This window comes from Giraffa tippelskirchi, chromosome 13 (genome assembly GCF_054371585.1).
Source record: "Giraffa tippelskirchi isolate mGirTip1 chromosome 13, T2T-mGirTip1v1.2.pri, whole genome shotgun sequence".
Taxonomy (NCBI): Eukaryota; Metazoa; Chordata; class Mammalia; order Artiodactyla; family Giraffidae; genus Giraffa; species Giraffa tippelskirchi.
In genome coordinates, this window is record NC_137287.1 from 21,976,537 (window position 1) to 21,992,249 (window position 15,713).

General features: G+C 48.9%; 1 protein-coding gene across 3 annotated transcripts in view; it reads right to left on the reverse strand.

Annotated features, from left to right (window-relative positions):
• Positions 1–15,713, reverse strand: part of EEF2K (eukaryotic elongation factor 2 kinase) — a 67,976-nt gene that overhangs the window by 17,891 nt on the left and 34,372 nt on the right. For all 3 annotated transcript variants that reach the window (XR_014072615.1, XM_081554566.1, XM_081554567.1), the window contains exons 4-12: positions 13,102–13,162; positions 12,117–12,154; positions 11,619–11,790; positions 7,753–7,902; positions 7,391–7,523; positions 7,010–7,137; positions 6,126–6,327; positions 4,088–4,155; positions 647–724 (exon numbers count right to left, since the gene is read on the reverse strand). Coding sequence is in view for 2 of the 3 variants with exons in the window: in XM_081554566.1 (XP_081410692.1) it covers positions 647–724; positions 4,088–4,155; positions 6,126–6,327; positions 7,010–7,137; positions 7,391–7,523; positions 7,753–7,902; positions 11,619–11,790; positions 12,117–12,154; positions 13,102–13,162 (1,030 nt within the window). In the remaining variant the exon portion in view is untranslated. The remainder of the gene's footprint in view (positions 1–646; positions 725–4,087; positions 4,156–6,125; positions 6,328–7,009; positions 7,138–7,390; positions 7,524–7,752; positions 7,903–11,618; positions 11,791–12,116; positions 12,155–13,101; positions 13,163–15,713) is intronic.

Here is a 15,713-nt window from a genome sequence, read left to right on the forward strand (position 1 = left end):
GGGAGACAGGCAGGACTGATGTGCTGGTCTCACATGTGCATAGATGGAAAGGATTCAAAGGCACAGGATCCTGGTAGGCAGGCACTGAGAAAACTGGGCCAAGTGCTTCTTCCCTTAGCCAAAGCTCCCATCACCTGTCTATATTCACAGTATCAAAGCTGAGACCAGAGGCTCCCAGCAAGGCTGCCTTGATGCCCATGCTCCATTCTGGCACTGGGCAAAACCTAAGCAACTGATACTACCTAAAATCGCCCTCACCCAAATGCTGCTGGGAAGACAACTTAGGGCAACCTCCATCCTCCGGAGCCCTCCCAAGGGACTGCCTTTGAGCTGGGCCCGCCCACCTACACCAGCACCATTCTGGCCCACTGCCCAGCATCCTCTCTGCTTAGCAACCAGAGGTCCCAGCTTCACTGTGTGATGTGCCCACCATTTTCAACCTTGTGTCTAATCCCCCATGCTTGTCCCCTTACTAAACTTACTAGTCCCCATTACCTGTTTTATCTTCTGCCCTGTATTTATCTGAAATGATTTATATATTAATTTACTTTATGCTCTTAAGACCCATTCACATTCCTCCCTAGTTCTCTATCCTGGATAACTAGGCAACAGGGAACTCTGTTCTCATTTTCTGGGGGTTCCTTACATGTTCTCTGGGCTCTGGGTCATCCAGGTCACCCCGCTTCTCACTGGGGTATCCGCTGTCCCCACTGTTCTCAGAGTCCTGTAGAGAGAAGACGGTCCTAGGGTCTCAGAGGTCCTCTGAATATCTAGTGGTGATACCTGGAATCTCATCCATTTGCTCTCTCTCCTTTGCCCCATCTCCTCACTTAACATTCTCTTCCTCCTACCCGTGCTGGCTGGGTAACAAGGGAGCAGTAAGAAATAGTGGCGAAGAACATGGGCTCTAGACGCAGACTGCCTAGGCTCAAATCCAATCTTTGTGACTTGCCAGTTGTGACCCTGGACAGTTGCTCAGCCTCTCTTGAGCTTGGTTTCCTGAGCTGTGGGGGTTCATTATAGCACCTATATCAAGGGGCTCTGAGGATGAAATGAGGTGTCACACTCAGACTGTGGATCATTGTAAGTGCTACTATTAAGTAACTCACCCACTTCACAGACAGAAAAACAAAGGCTTGTTTAAAGGATAAGACCCAAGGATAAAAATGTAGTGTTGGGAACAATTATTTACAACTAAGCCCCCTGCCAAAACTGCACAGGTCAGTTTGGCATATTTTTTATTCTTCTAGATCTGAATTCTGTTGTAAAAAGGAATCTGGTATAATTTAGAATTTCTAAAACTTCAGTCATTTGTCTATCACTGTTGAGTTGTGGTCATATCTGTATGTCACCTGCATCACTGTTCAGCTAAAGCTTTTATTTTTTTCCTTCTTTATTCTACTTAGAGACATTTCAAATGCACCAATAAGAATAGACAATTCTAAAATGAACTCCTGTGCCCCTGTTGCCAAGTTCCAACAGCTCTTAACACTAGGCCTTAGTTACTTTAGATCTTTTATTTCTAAAAGGAATTGAAATATTTCTGTTAAAATGTAGACTTCTCTTGAGTCTCCTCCTCACCCCATTTTCTTCTTCCTTGAAATAAAACTCCTCTCACGAATTCATACTTCTCTTTTATCATTTTTCCTTAAATAAACCATTTTATTTTACTTAATATATTTTTAAAAGCAGCTTTGTATCACCACCATGAATGTAAAACTTGGATCAGTCTCCTAGACAGATGGGAGCCATGGGACACACACAGTGGAATCCTTGGCCTCTGGTCTGGCCAGGAATCCACTCCACCCCAAGGAGCTGTGTTACCCTAAAAAGGCCTCTGCCCTGGTTTCTAGACGCACCCTAGGCTTCCCACTGCCCTCCCCCAGGCCTTGCTCTCTGTGAGTCAAATAGCTATTCTATTTTTTTAAACTATTTCAATTTTTAAAATTGAGATATAATTTACAGACAACTAAAGTGAAGTGTTCAGTGTGCTGAATGAAAGGCTGTTTTTGAAATCAGAACACAGGCTATACTCAAAAGCTCCAGGCAGCCCCCTCCTTGCACCTACTCTCTGCAAGACCTTGGGCTACGTGTCCCATCCTTGGTAACCACCCCCAAGCCAGGCAACAGAGTGCCTCACTCAAACCCTAGCTCTCCACTTTCCAGCTGTGGGACCCTGGGCAAGGCAGCCAACCTCTCCAAAACACAGCGCTCTCATCTGAGAAATGGTGGAGAATAACATGAAGGACAGCAGTTTGCAGAGGGTTCAAGGCCAGACGGCCTGGGTTTGAATGCTGGCTCCATCACTGATTGACCATGAGCAAGAGGCTTACCTTTCTGTGCCCCAGTTTCCCCACCACTAAATCAGGGATAATGAGAGCACCGCCCAAGCAGAGCTGGGGACAAGCAGGTGGCTGAGGCAACAGGAGGGAGGGAGACTTTTCACCTTGCTAATCTTCTGAAACTTTTCCTTTTCAACCTACTCTGAATTTCTAAAATTCATCCTAATTCTAGAAAGAAAAGTGAAAGTTGCTCAGTTGTGTCTGACTCTTTGCGACCCCATGGACTCTACAGTCCCTGGAATTCTCCAGGCCAGAATACTGGAGTGGGTAGCCGTTCCCTTCTCCAGGATATCTTCCCAACCCAGCGATCGAACCCAGGTCTTCCACATTGCAGGTAGATTCTTTACCAGCTGAGCCACAAGGGAAGCCCTAATCCTAATTCTAATTTCAATTCTAGAGTAAGACATAAAAGGTATTCTGAGAGGAGTAGAAACTATTATCTATCTCACAAGTTATGTGAGAATTAAATGAGAATTATCTACCAGACTCTTAAAACTGTCTGCCCATAGTGACAATTCCGTATGTGCAGCTCTTCCTGCTTTTTTGTCACTCAAGAACTCTGCAAAGCAGTTAGGAGTGAAGCTGAACCTTCGGAGCTGAGAGGGCAGCTTAAGGTGCTATTGGCCTGTGTGAGTGTGACATTTCTGCGAAGTCTGTTTAAAAAATTCTGATGAACTTCTTTTTTCACATAACTTCTTTTTTTCTTATGTCACATAACAACAGGCATATGTGAAACTACTCTTTCAACTGTAATTCTATGAACTCCAAATGCAGAATAAGTACTTCTGATGAGGGTTTAGATTGAGATATGCTGCTGCTGCTGCTGCTAAGTCGCGTCAGTCATGTCCAACTCTGTGTGACCCCATAGACAGCAGACCACCAGGCACCCCCGTCCCTGGGATTCTCCAGGCAAGAACACTGGAGTGGGTTGCCATTTCCTTCTCCAATGCATGAAAGTGAAAAGTGAAAGTGAAGTCGCTCAGTTGTGTCCGACTCTTAGCGACCCCATGGACTGCAGCCCACCAGGCTCCTCTGTTCATGGGATTTTCCAGACAAGAGTACTGGAGTGGGTCGCCAGCGCCTTCTCTGTGAGATATGCTATTAAGTGTAAATTATTCACTGGATTTCAAAGCCTTAAAAAAAAAACACTTTTATTTCTTTATTTTGGCCCCAACATGCAGCACATGGGATCTTAGTTCCCCAACCAGGGATGGAACCCGTGTCCCCTACAGTAGGGGAGTGGAGTCTTAACCACTGGACTGCCAGGGAAGTCCCTCTAATGAATTTTTAATTTGACACTATAACTTATGTTCCTCTGAATGCACATGTGTCATCTACGGTGTCTTACAGCTGAATCATGAAGAGGCTGTCGGAAACCTGTTCTGTTCATCCGACCTGGGAGCATCAGAGCTGCCTGTGCTGTGTGTTACACACTGGACACCTAGCATAGCCCCCTCCCCCCCAAGACACACACACATGGCAAACCAAACCCAGGGCCGGGCCCAGTATGTACCAGAAGGTCACACTGCTGCTGATTTGGATTCTCTGCTCTAACCACCTCCGGAAACTGAAATGGACCCAGCTCTTCCCAGAGGCATCTGCCTGTGCCCTCCTGCCAGTGCCCCGAGCAGACCTGGGCTGCCCACCTCTGAATCTGACAACTCATCCTCCGTTCCCAGAAGAGGGCGTCCACTCCTACCCACTCCACCCCACCCCACCCCCGCACCCCCACCCCCTCCACTCACCCGGTGGTTGTCCAGAGGGTCCTGGTCTCGAGGTGCCATGTTATCGAGGTCGCTGAACACAGGCCAATCTGGGCAGGGAGAAAAGAGAATAAGGCAGCAGTTCCACGGCTGGAACAGTTCACAAGATCCACGTAACCCATCAACAGCTGCCACCAAACCTTTCTTCTCTTTAATTTATATGTATTTATTTTTTGGGCCACACCACATGGCTTGCAAGATCTTAGTTCCCTGACCAGAGATGAAACCCAGGCGCTCGGCAGTGAAAGCACAGTCCCACAGAAAGCACCCCTGGACCACTAGGGAGTTTCCAAGCCTTTTTTATTTGACATTTATAAAGTACAAAAATGGGAGAAGAATGTTGTTGGCACCTGAGAGGCCATAGTTCTTCTTCGAGAATTTACCCAGACTCTCTACTTGCCAGCTGCCTGTACTTGTCCTGAGCAAGAAGCTTACCTGCTGTGCTGCTTTGGGGTTTTCATAATGCAAATAGTGATATAATTGTGTAATGTATTGATCAGCATCATGTGCTTGACCTATGGTCAGCCCTCAGTGAGGTATAGTTGTGAATGAAAAAAAGGCATTTGTCCATTTGGGGTACAAATGGGGTACAAATGGGAGGTAGCTACAAATGAGAGAAGCCTTAGATGGTTTAAAAACCAACAGTTTCCTGGTAGATTCCAGTCTTTATCTCCTGTCCTAAACTCCCACTAACCAAATCTGGCTTGTCTGCCGTTTTTATGCTTTTTTTAAATAATCTTTTTTTAAAAAAAAATATGTATTTATTTATGTTTGGCTGTGCTGGGTCTGTGGCTGCGTGCGGGCTCTTCCTCTAGTTGCTACAGGTGGGGGCTACTCTCTGGTTGTAGAGGGAGGGCTTCTCCCTGCAGTGGTTTCTCTTGCTGTGGAGCATGAGTTCTAGGGTAATCAGGCTTCGGTAGTTGTGGCGTGTGGGCTCAGCAGTGGCGGCTAGCAGGCCCCAGAGTGCAGGCTCAGTAGTTGTGATGCATGGGCTCAGCTGCCCCGTGGGATGTGGGATCTTCCTGGACAAGGATCAAACCGGCATCCCCTGCATTGCAAGGTGGACTCTCAACCACTGAACCACCAGGGAAGCCCTCTTAGATAGTTTTTAAGAAAGTTTTTCATATTTTCAAATGGTTGAAAAAAAATCAAACCTACTTTGTAACATGTGAAAATTACCTGAAATTTAAAATTCAGCAACCATACAGTTTTTTGGAACACGGCCACACTGATTTGTTTTAAATATTGTCAATGGTCACGTTCACGTTGCCCACAAAGAATAAAATATTTACTCTCTGGCCTTTTAAGAAAGAATTTGTCAACTCCTGCTCCAGACTATTCCCAAGGCCTTTTGGTGGTGATGTATAGGCTTCTTTAAAAGATCGTCCTCTCCTGCTCCCCTGGGACTTCTTTCAGCTAAATAACTGACCACAGAGTCCTGCCAGTTCTTCAGCTCAGAACCGTGGAGTCAGTCTTGCCTCTCCTCTTTCCTGAAGTCCCCACATCCATTTCATGAATAAACTCTGTCACTTCAGCTTCAGAATGATTGTTATTTTTCTCCTTTGACCTAATCACACAATGCTAATTGGTTTCTGAACCCTGAACAACCTTCAGATTCCTGCATAAGCCCTCTTTGGCTGTGACAGACTTTCTTTTAAGATACTAGTCTTTATTTGCTAATACTTTATTTAGAATTTTTGCCTTGTATATTTTTAAGTGAGGTTGGGATACAGTTTTCTTTTTTGGTGTTTTGTCAAATTTTCGTGTAAAGCTTTTTGCAAATTTCAATCACTCTAAAACATGCTACCTCGTTTTCTACAATACAAGTGGTTTTTATGGCATTTGGATGACTGCATCTTGAAAGTTTATTAAAAGAACTCATCCATAAAGCCATCTGGGCCATCAACCTCTTTGGTTGGCATGTCTGATTTTCTAACAGAAGGGAAAGCCAGTTTATTCCTGTTCTACATGGTGCTTGTCCCCTCCAATCACAATAACCAGGGGCCAAACCATCACTCACGGAGGTGGTCCAGTTTCTGGCTGTGCGGCGTCGCTGAAGACGGCGAGGAAGGGAGCGAGTCAAAGGTCACGTCACTCATGTTGTCATCTCCGGAGTTCTCTGAGAGGCGAAGGAGCAGTGGGGGCCGGCTCCCCGAGAGGGTCCTCACCCGGGGGCTCCCGCACTTCTCCTCTGTCCCCCTTAAGATGGTCTTGGCTGACTGCTGGAGAATTAACAGGGATACGCACGTCACACAGCCACCTTTTGGGAACAAGGGGTTCTTCCTGTTGCCTGTTGGTCCTTCAAAACCTGAGGCGCTTTCAGCCACAGAAGCCTTAGGGACTGGCGGAAAATCTAAAACTAATCAGTGGGGGGATTAACTCGAAGGCCTCTAAGAAGGGGCATCTGGAACAGGAGCTCAGAGGGCCAGAATTCCCGAAGTGATGGCCACCATTCATAGCCCTGAGCTGGGGGATGTCCTGCAGAATCCCAAGCTGGTTTTTGCCAACATGGCCTTATATCTGGTCCACGTACTGGGGGTGGTAATGGGGGTACAACAGGGACACAGAGAGGTGCTCAGTAAGCCAAGCTCAAGTCTCATTTGTCAACACATCACACCAACCACATACCGTACAATCCGTACACACCTGGTCCCCTCACTCTGGGCAAAAATGGGCCCAAATCAAGCAGACCCCAATTCCTCGATTAGTGGGGATACTCAGGAGGGCTGTGTACACTGGTTCAAAAGGGGTGAGGGACACAGATGGGACTAAGATGCTTCCAGCCACAATACTCCTCAATTAAGCATCGCAGGGTCTGGGCCACCAGCACACAGGAAGCATAGTCTGCTGGTCCTGCAGCAGAAGGGCCCTGCCAGTCCGCACATGCTCATCCTGGGTACCTACCAGCAGCTTGGTGTTCTGATTCACTGCATCCCTCTCTCTTGGGGACAGGTCAAAGGGAGCGAGGTCCATGCTCTTGCAAATCCGGTTGCAGGCATGCGAGTGGAAGAAGAGAGCCATCCCGCGGACACCTGCGGACAGAGTCAGGGGTCTGGAGCATTGCTCTGCTTTGGAGTGGGGGCAGGGCAGCGCTGAGCACCCTAAATGTGGCAGGGCCAGGTGTAAAACATGCTAAGCAGGCAGGGGCCAGACGCCCCAGGCTCCCATCTCCAGTCTAGGGCAGGCCCATATACCACCTTGGCCTGCTTGCCAGGGTGAACAAAGAGCCTGGAGATTTTGCAGTGAAGTGTGGTCTCTGCAGCCATGCTGGCTTTCCCAGCCTACCTAGGTTTCCATCTCCAAAGTCAGTGCCCCTCTCGGTGTGGATCTGCGGATCGGTGTAGAGGTCACCCACGCCCTGGATGTCCACCACAATCAGCTGGTGGCCGGAACGCTCAAACGTGAAGTGGCTGAAGGCCTGTGGGGCGAGAAGAAGGAAAAGGTGACTGCAGAGTCCAGGCTGTGGGCTGCGTGGACACTGGCAGGCACTGCTCTGACGGGCTGCAGTACCCCAGCTCTGCCCACGCTGGGGGCCTTTCTCTGCAGGGAGGAGCGTACAGAGGCAAGGACAAAAAAAGAAGCCCTGTTTAATTCAGAGGGGCCCGAGGTCTGCTGAGATGTGACACAGGGCTCTGCAGGGGCTTCACCTGCGGCGTCAGGCGCACGTTGTCATCACGGACGAAGCCCGAGTTGGAGTTGTACTTGATGTACTTGCCCTCGATGTAGTGTTCCAGGTGGAACAGCGGCCGGCCTGGTCTCTCCTTCAGCTCTATGATGCACATCTGCATGATGTCCACCTGGCAGGAAGGCGGGAGGAGTCAGGGGAAGGGCAGGGCCCAGGTGGCACACTCCTCTGATAAGAGGCTGGAGCAGAAAGGTTGAAACTGCTGATTGTCCCCAGAATCCATTCCCCTTTTCCTTTAGAATGAAAACCCCTGCTATGGCCTGAATGGATCCCTCCAAATTTCATCTGTTGAAATCTCAATGCTCACAGGTGATGGTATTAAGGAGGTGGGGCCTTTGGGAGGTGATAAGGTCAGGAGAGAAAAGCTCTTTCCTGAATGGGATTAGTGCCCTGAAAAAAGAGACCCCAGCGAGCTCCCTCACTCCATACACACTGTGAGGACACAGCAAGAATGTGGCAGCATGAACCTATAAACCCATTCTCCTGTATTTCGTTACAGCAGCCCAAATGGACTAAGACAACCTGAGTTGTAACACGATGCACAGCCATCCAGCAGCGATGACATGGCTTGGCTTCCCTTGCAGCTAGGTGTGGCCATGTGACTAAGCCCAGCCAATAGGAAACAAGCAGCAGGGATGATGCAACTCCAGCCTGCCCTCTCCTTCTCTGGCCTTCCTGAGGCTCTAAGGTGGACATCTGCCAGTGAGCCAGAATTGACCATGCGGTCCAGGGCAACTCCTGGCAGATGGCAAACAACAAGACAGAAGGGACCAGGCCTCTGGATGACATGGAGGTGAAGCACCAGCCTACCCTGAGCCCCATCTAAGTGAGGCTATTCGATGAGATGGAAGGAAACCATTTTGAGTTAGCACACAACTGTGAGTCTGTCTGCTAAGCAACTCAGCCTGTGCCTTATGCTAATACAGAGAACTTGGGCAAGTTATTTCCCCAGTTTGTGCCTCAGTTTCCTCACCCATGGAATGGGTATAAGGATGAAATCTGTTGGTACAGGAAACAGTCTGCCAATGTTTGCTGATGTCAGTATTATCAGCAGACTCAATTGTAGAGTGATACATACCAAACCATAACAGTGGTTCTTTCCCTACAAAGGGGAATCACAGGGAACTCAGACATTCCTTGCTAAATTTTGCACCAAGTGTATGTTTAATTTTGTACTCAGCAGAAACCGTGTAAGTACTGTGTATGTTTGTAAAGTAGGACAGGGAAGAGCTGGGACTCTAACTTTGACCTGTTACACAAGGTCACATCCATGGTACCCTGTCCCTGTCGATGCCACCCACAAGAGGAGCCAGGTCTGAGTTTCCCAAGGAAATGACCACTCAGGAAACTGTTTGGCTGAGTCAAGGAAGACAACAGCTGCAGAGGCCAAAGGGGTCCAGAGCTGGGAGCTGAGAACCTCCCCAAATGTGGCCTCAGTTCTGAGAACCAGCAAGAGGGGAAGGAGCAGCTGGTTCCCAGAGGATTCCTGTCCCCCAAACTGGCTCTGTCCCTACAAGGAAGCCTGCTGCAGGGCCACTGGCTTGGCCAGGAGGCAACTGGGTGAGGGTCAGTGGCAGAGACACATCCTCAAGGCGACGGCCAGTTCCTCCTCAAACAACCACATTCCTCTCCCTTCATCAATTCAACCACCTTATTATTCACTGAGCACCTAGGCACTGGGATAGAGCAAACAAGACAGATAAAATCCTTGTCCTCAGGGGAGAGAGGAAACTGAAATATATATGAATAAATACATGAATAAGACTTTCAGATACTGCCAACTGCTCTGAAAAAAAGAAACCAAAACAAACAAAATGCGTGACAGAGGGTGCAGCAGTGGAAGGGTTACTTCATCTTCATTTAGGATACTCTAGCACAGCCTCAGAGCTCAGTCGGTAAAGAATCTGCCTGAAATGCAGGAGACCTGGGTTCGAATCCTGAGTCAGCAAGATACCCTGGAGAAGGAAATGGCAATCCACTCCAGTATTCTTGCCTGGAAAATCCCATGGACAGAGGAGCCTGGCGGGCTACGGTCCATGGGGTCGCAAGAGTTAGACACGACTTAGCAACTAAACCACCACCACCAGCACAGCCTAGCTGAGGAGGTGATATGAACTGAAACGTGAAATGTAAGAAGGACTGAGGAGATCCAGTAATGCAGCCTTGGGGCACAGCCAGTTCAAAGGTCCTAAAGCAGAAACAAGCTTAGGGGAGAAGGGAAAAGTGGCCAGGCCTGAGTGCAGGGAGGTCACAGCCCCTGAGGGTGGGAATGTGGCTTCCTGTGTTCACACCAAGTATGCTTAATCAAGGGCTCTGCAAACACTAGGCACTAAATAAATTCTGCTGGTTGCCTGCAAATGTGGCTCTCTTGAGGCGCTGAGAAGATGGTGCCTTATAGCTAGCAGATATACCAACAGTACGAGAGCTGAGCTGTGAATTTAGGCAGAGCAAAGGCCTAGCACTATTTTCTAGCTATTTCCTCAAATGCATGCAGGAAACAGGAAATTCTTCTTGGCCTCAGGTCACCAATACACTGGGGGCTCAAGTGAAGAAGCCAAGAGCAGGGGCTTGGAGAGTCTGAGCTTTCCAGGAATAAGCCCTGGCTCCATCCTTGCCTGTTTGGATAGGAAACTTTACACCTTTGTGCCCTAGGTTCCCCAGGGACAGATAAGGAATCCATCCCCCATGCCCTCTCCTGCTTTTTTTTGGGAGACACCAATCTCAGACCACCTAGTCTAAGAGGAAGGACCCATAACCCTGGCTCTAAGCGGGGGTACAAGGCTCAGGCCTGCCCAATCTGCATATTCCCGCCTCCTGGCCATCATGATTGGCTCAGTGATAGGCATCTGACCTAATCAAGCCAATGAAATCCAGTTCTGAGACTTTCATAGAAACTTATGGGAAAACATGTCATTCCATCAAGGTCGCCAAGAAATAGAAAGGGAGTCTGCAGCTATTGGGGTCAACATGTCACTGCAAGTTGAAAAGCTGCCTAAGTGATGCCAACACAGAACATTGAGGCTAGAGCTGGAGGAAGACTCCCAACAACCTCAATTTGGTCCTGGATCCAGCTGTGCCTGTGTGTATGCATGCTAGGTCACTTCAGTCATGTCCAACTCTTTGGAACCCTATGGACTATAGCCCACCAGGCTCCTCTGTCCATGGGATTCTCCAGGCAAGAATACTGGAGTGGGCTGCCATGTCTTCCTCCAGGGGATCTTCCCGACCCAGGGATCGAACCTGGGTCTCTTCTGTCTCCTGAATTGGTGGGTAGGTTCTTTACAACTAGTGCCACCTGGGAAACCCCAGCTGTGCCTGCAGTCAGCCTTATTTCTCAATTATAGGAAGCAACCCATTCCCCTTGTGGATTAAGCCCGTTTGAATGAATTTCTGTCATTTGCAAACAAAAATCCTGACTAATAGACCCCATGTGAAAAATGAAATAAAAACATTCCAACTTCCACCAACCTCAGAGCTCTGTTTTTTATTTTCTTTTTCTCCTATTTTTTGGCCACACTGTGCAAGCATCCAGGATCTTAGTTCCCCAATCAGGGTTTGAACCCATGGCCATTGCAGTGGAAGCACGGTGTTTTAACCACTGGACCACCAGGGAAGTTCCAGAGTTCTGTTTTTAGGAATAAATAACTTTTGGCATACAGAGTACTTGACCTGTTAGGCTCCATAAACGATGGGTTTTATTAGCTGCTGTTACGACAGCAAAGAAGGAGGCCTGTGCCCGGCACCTCCATTGCCCTCATCTCCAGATCTGGGCTACACTGTCCTGCTCTGTGCTGGTGTGGGAATGTGGAAGGCAGGGGTGCCACATACCTGCTTGGGGGGCTTGTGCCGATTATACTCCTCTCCCCAGAGCTTGGCCTCCATTTGTAGACGCACGTCCTCGAAGTACACATCCCTGTCCACAGACTCGATGTAGCGCTTTGCCACGTAGTTGGAGGCCCCCTTCCACTGCTGGGTGTGCAGGAAGTTGGAGAGCTTCTTCCTGAGGAGAGAGGCATCAGGGGGCCTGCCTGATGCTCTGGGGCTCACTGGGACCCCAGCTCTAGTCCTCAGGACGGGGAGACCCTGCCTGATCTGGCTGACAGAGTCAGGAATAAAATGCAGGAGGTGGGAAGGGCTTCCCCACCCCGCAGCATCCTTCAGAGATCTGGGAAGGGGGGGTCAAGGGACAGACTCCCTGTTCTGCCCGAGCCCATCCCTACAGCCTGGCCCAATGTATGGTCCAAGAAGAGAATGTCACAGAGCCCCTACTCTCAGGAGCCTGAGGGTATCTGGGCAGGGCCCCCAGAGGCAGGCTGAGTCACTTACGTCCTGAAGCACTCCCTCATTGCTCCCCGGCCGAAGGGCTGAAAGACATGACACAGACGTGTACAAACCTCATGGACAAAATGGTGAGCTATACATGCGCTGTATGTGTATGGAGCTCCATTTATACGGAGTACAAAAATAGGCAAACCAATCTCGGGTAATAGAACTCAGGGCAATGCTCACCCTTGGGGATAAAGGAGTAGTAACTGGGGCTGAGAGCGTCTTCTGGGGGTGCCGGTGACGTTCAGTGTCTTGATCTGGGTACTGGTTACACGTGTGTTCACTTGGTGAAACTCGTCAAGCTGTACACTTTTCTGAGTGTACAACACACTATAAAATGCTTCACAAATCAACCCTGCTGCTTCCTATCCAGGAACTTCTCTATTTTCTAGTTGACTCTTTTTTTTTGCAACCCCCTGAGTTCATCTTGTTAGATGAACAGTATTAAGTGGTGACTTGCAATTTTTGAAAACTGATACACACGTTCACAGTTCATTGATTTTCAACAAGCATGTCAAGAAGAATCTTTTAATATATATGATCAATATATGAAATGTCCAGAATAGGTAAATAAACAGAGGCAGAAGTTAAATTAGTGGTTGCCCAGGGCAGGGGAAGATGAGGGAATTGGAGACTGACTGCTGATGGGTATGTATGAGGTTTCTTCTAGAGGGAATTGGAGGCTGATTGCTAATGGGTATGTATGAGGTTTCTTCAAGAGATGGTGAAAATGTTCTGGGTTGATCGGGGTGATAGTTGCACAACTCTTGACTATACTAAAAACCCGAGCTGTACACTTTAAATAGGTATGTGGTATGGTGTGTGAATTATATTCAATAAAGCTGTTATAAAAAATAAAATAAATACACAATAGAGAATTCCCTAAAGCTTAAAAACAAACAAACAAACAAAGAGGATATGGAGGAGAGGGAGCGGGCACTGCTGTTGTCGGCCTGGACCGCACTGGGCTCAAGGCTCTGCTCACCTGAGATGCCATCTTGATCAGGACTTCATCCTCCACCCACTTGCCGGTGACAGCGTTGTACCTGCAGAGACCAGAACCCATCCCAGGGCAGGCACAGTGTCCATCACCCGATCCTGTCACTCACCGGCTAAAGGCAGAAGACTTTTCTGGGCTTCCTGCTGCTCTCAGGATCAAGTCCACTCTCTCCCCACAGGCCCAAGTGACCTCCAGGGTTCGGTCTGTGGACACGCTCCCTCCTTCCCAGGCTCCCACCACACTGGCCTCCTTCCCTTTCCTCCAAGGCAGCTGTTCCTTCACCATGTCCCCCTCCATGCTCCTGCTGTGCTGTGGGTAAGCTATGGCTCCCCCACTGGACTGTAACTCCATAAACACAAGCCATGTCTGCGCTGTGTACTATAGGGCCTGGTACTGCGGTTGCTTAGTAAATGCATGTTGGATGAACAACTGAATAAATACATTTCTTTAGTATAACTGGTCTAGATAATGAATGATGTGTCCCAGGAAGGAAGGCGGCAGCACCCTCGGTCTTGCCAGTGTGAGGCCCAGCCCAGGTTGCTAGGCCAGTCTCCTGAAGCCTGTCCCGGTGCAGGCAGCAGTGGTGGAGGGTCCTGCCTCTGAGTCCAGCCAGGAAAGGGGCCGCTGGCTACACACCCAAGACAGAAAGGTATGGAGAGGGTTCCAGAACATTTCCATCTCTCTCTTTCCCAGGGATCCTCTTTCCCAGAACAAATCTGCCCCTAGGCCTGGCTGGGCCTTAACAGGTTTGTCTGGTAGAAAGCTCTTTAGCTCAGTAAATCCTGAAAATCTAAAATCTCCCCCAGGGCTGAAGTGTTCTCAGCTCTAACAGATGCCTCCTTGGTCCACCCTTGGTGGGGACAGACTCCAGAACCTCCCAGCTCCTGAGAACAGCCTCCTCAGAGCCTGAAACCTCTACCAGGACAAACAAGCAGAGACTTGGCAGGTAACCTGCCCCAGGCCTGGGGGGGGTGGTGGGGGAGGAAGGCTTGTCAGAGCCGCACACCTGCTGGCAACAAGCTCATGGCAAGTACTGTCTTCAAAAATAATGGCCATCATTATTATTAATTTTATTACCATGTAGGGGCGAAGGTAAAGGAAACAGTCTTCCGTCACTTCCAAGTAGACTGAAGGCTGAGAGGCACCCAGAAGGTGGGGGAGGGTAGAGAATGCAACACAGGAAGGATCTTGGCTGTCCTTCACAACCACTGATCTCACAGAGGACAGAGGTGCTCTAAGTTCACTGAGCATTCACCGTATCTTGAGTGCTCACACGGAACGCCTCAAGAACCATTACTCAGCCCAGTGAGATCCATACAAATACTGTGCCCACTTTCCAGATGGGAGAACTGAGGTTCAGAGAGGTGAAATAACCTTCCTGAGAGCCAAGATTCAAACCCAGATCAGTTTCAATTTGACCTTTGCTTTGTCTAGGGACAACGCGCGTGAATAGGAAATCTATCCCAGTGAAGGGCCAGCTTGCAGCAGAGTTCTCTAAAGAGCAGGAGTGGAGGAGGAAGCCTCCAATCTAGAAATCTCTGGACATTCTGGGCATCAGTGTCTGACCTCCCTCTGCTGGTAGTCAGAACAGTTGAAATCAGCAAGTTTAGTTAGGAAATCAACACAGTTTGGTGTGGCCCCTGGTACCTGTTCCTGAGGAGCTCTGGGATACACAGAACTAGCCCAGCATGTGAGTCCTGCTTCCCAAGGGCTTCCCTGGTGGCCTGGTGGCCTCAGCCTGGAGGCCACATGTCACCAACCAGCCACCACACTGCCCTTACAGGCAGGAAGAAACACAGTCCACATCCTGGCCTTCTGGGGCACCCACAATGCTCAGCTGCCCATACAGACCCCAGAGCCTGCTAGGAGGTCAGCCTCCAAAATGAGGAAGGGGTGCACGGCAGGCTGTAAGCCATCTCCTCACAAGGTGTGAGCAAGAACACGTTGCAGAAAGGTGGAGAGGACGCCACTGTTTCTGCCTGCCCAGTATCCACTCTTCTTTCTTCTGCTAACAGCACCCCAATTTTCCTTTGGGGAACCACCATCCACCATTCTCAGAACATATGGACTGGGTGGAGCTGATCCCCCACCACTTTCTGGTGTGTGGTATGTGATCTAGACTTGGCTAATCAAAGCAAAGCTCCTGGCACAATGACTGGTTTAGTGGTGGGCCTATAACCAAAGCCAGGCCAATGAGATTCAAATGTTAAAAACTGAGTAAGATGCTTTTCCATTTGGTGAGATGAAACATGGGGCTCCCAGGGGCCATTAATGCAAGAGAGTCTATCTGGTGTCAAAGCCAAAAGCATCCTTGGAGCACCTGGAATAAGCTATACCTGAAGTCCACATAGATAAGTCAACCATTCCTCTTTGCTTAAGCCACTGTGAACTGGGTTTCTGTCACTAGCATTTGGGCTATTTGTTACTGCAGCGTAGCTCACCCTAGCCTGTTGAATACTATCTTATAGGAACACTGTGAGGATTAAATGAGATAATGCACATGGTTGTCTGTGTATGTGTGTTAGCCGCTCAGTTATGTCCCGACTCTTTGTGATCCCATGGACTGTAGGCCACCAGGCTCCTCTGTCCACGGGATT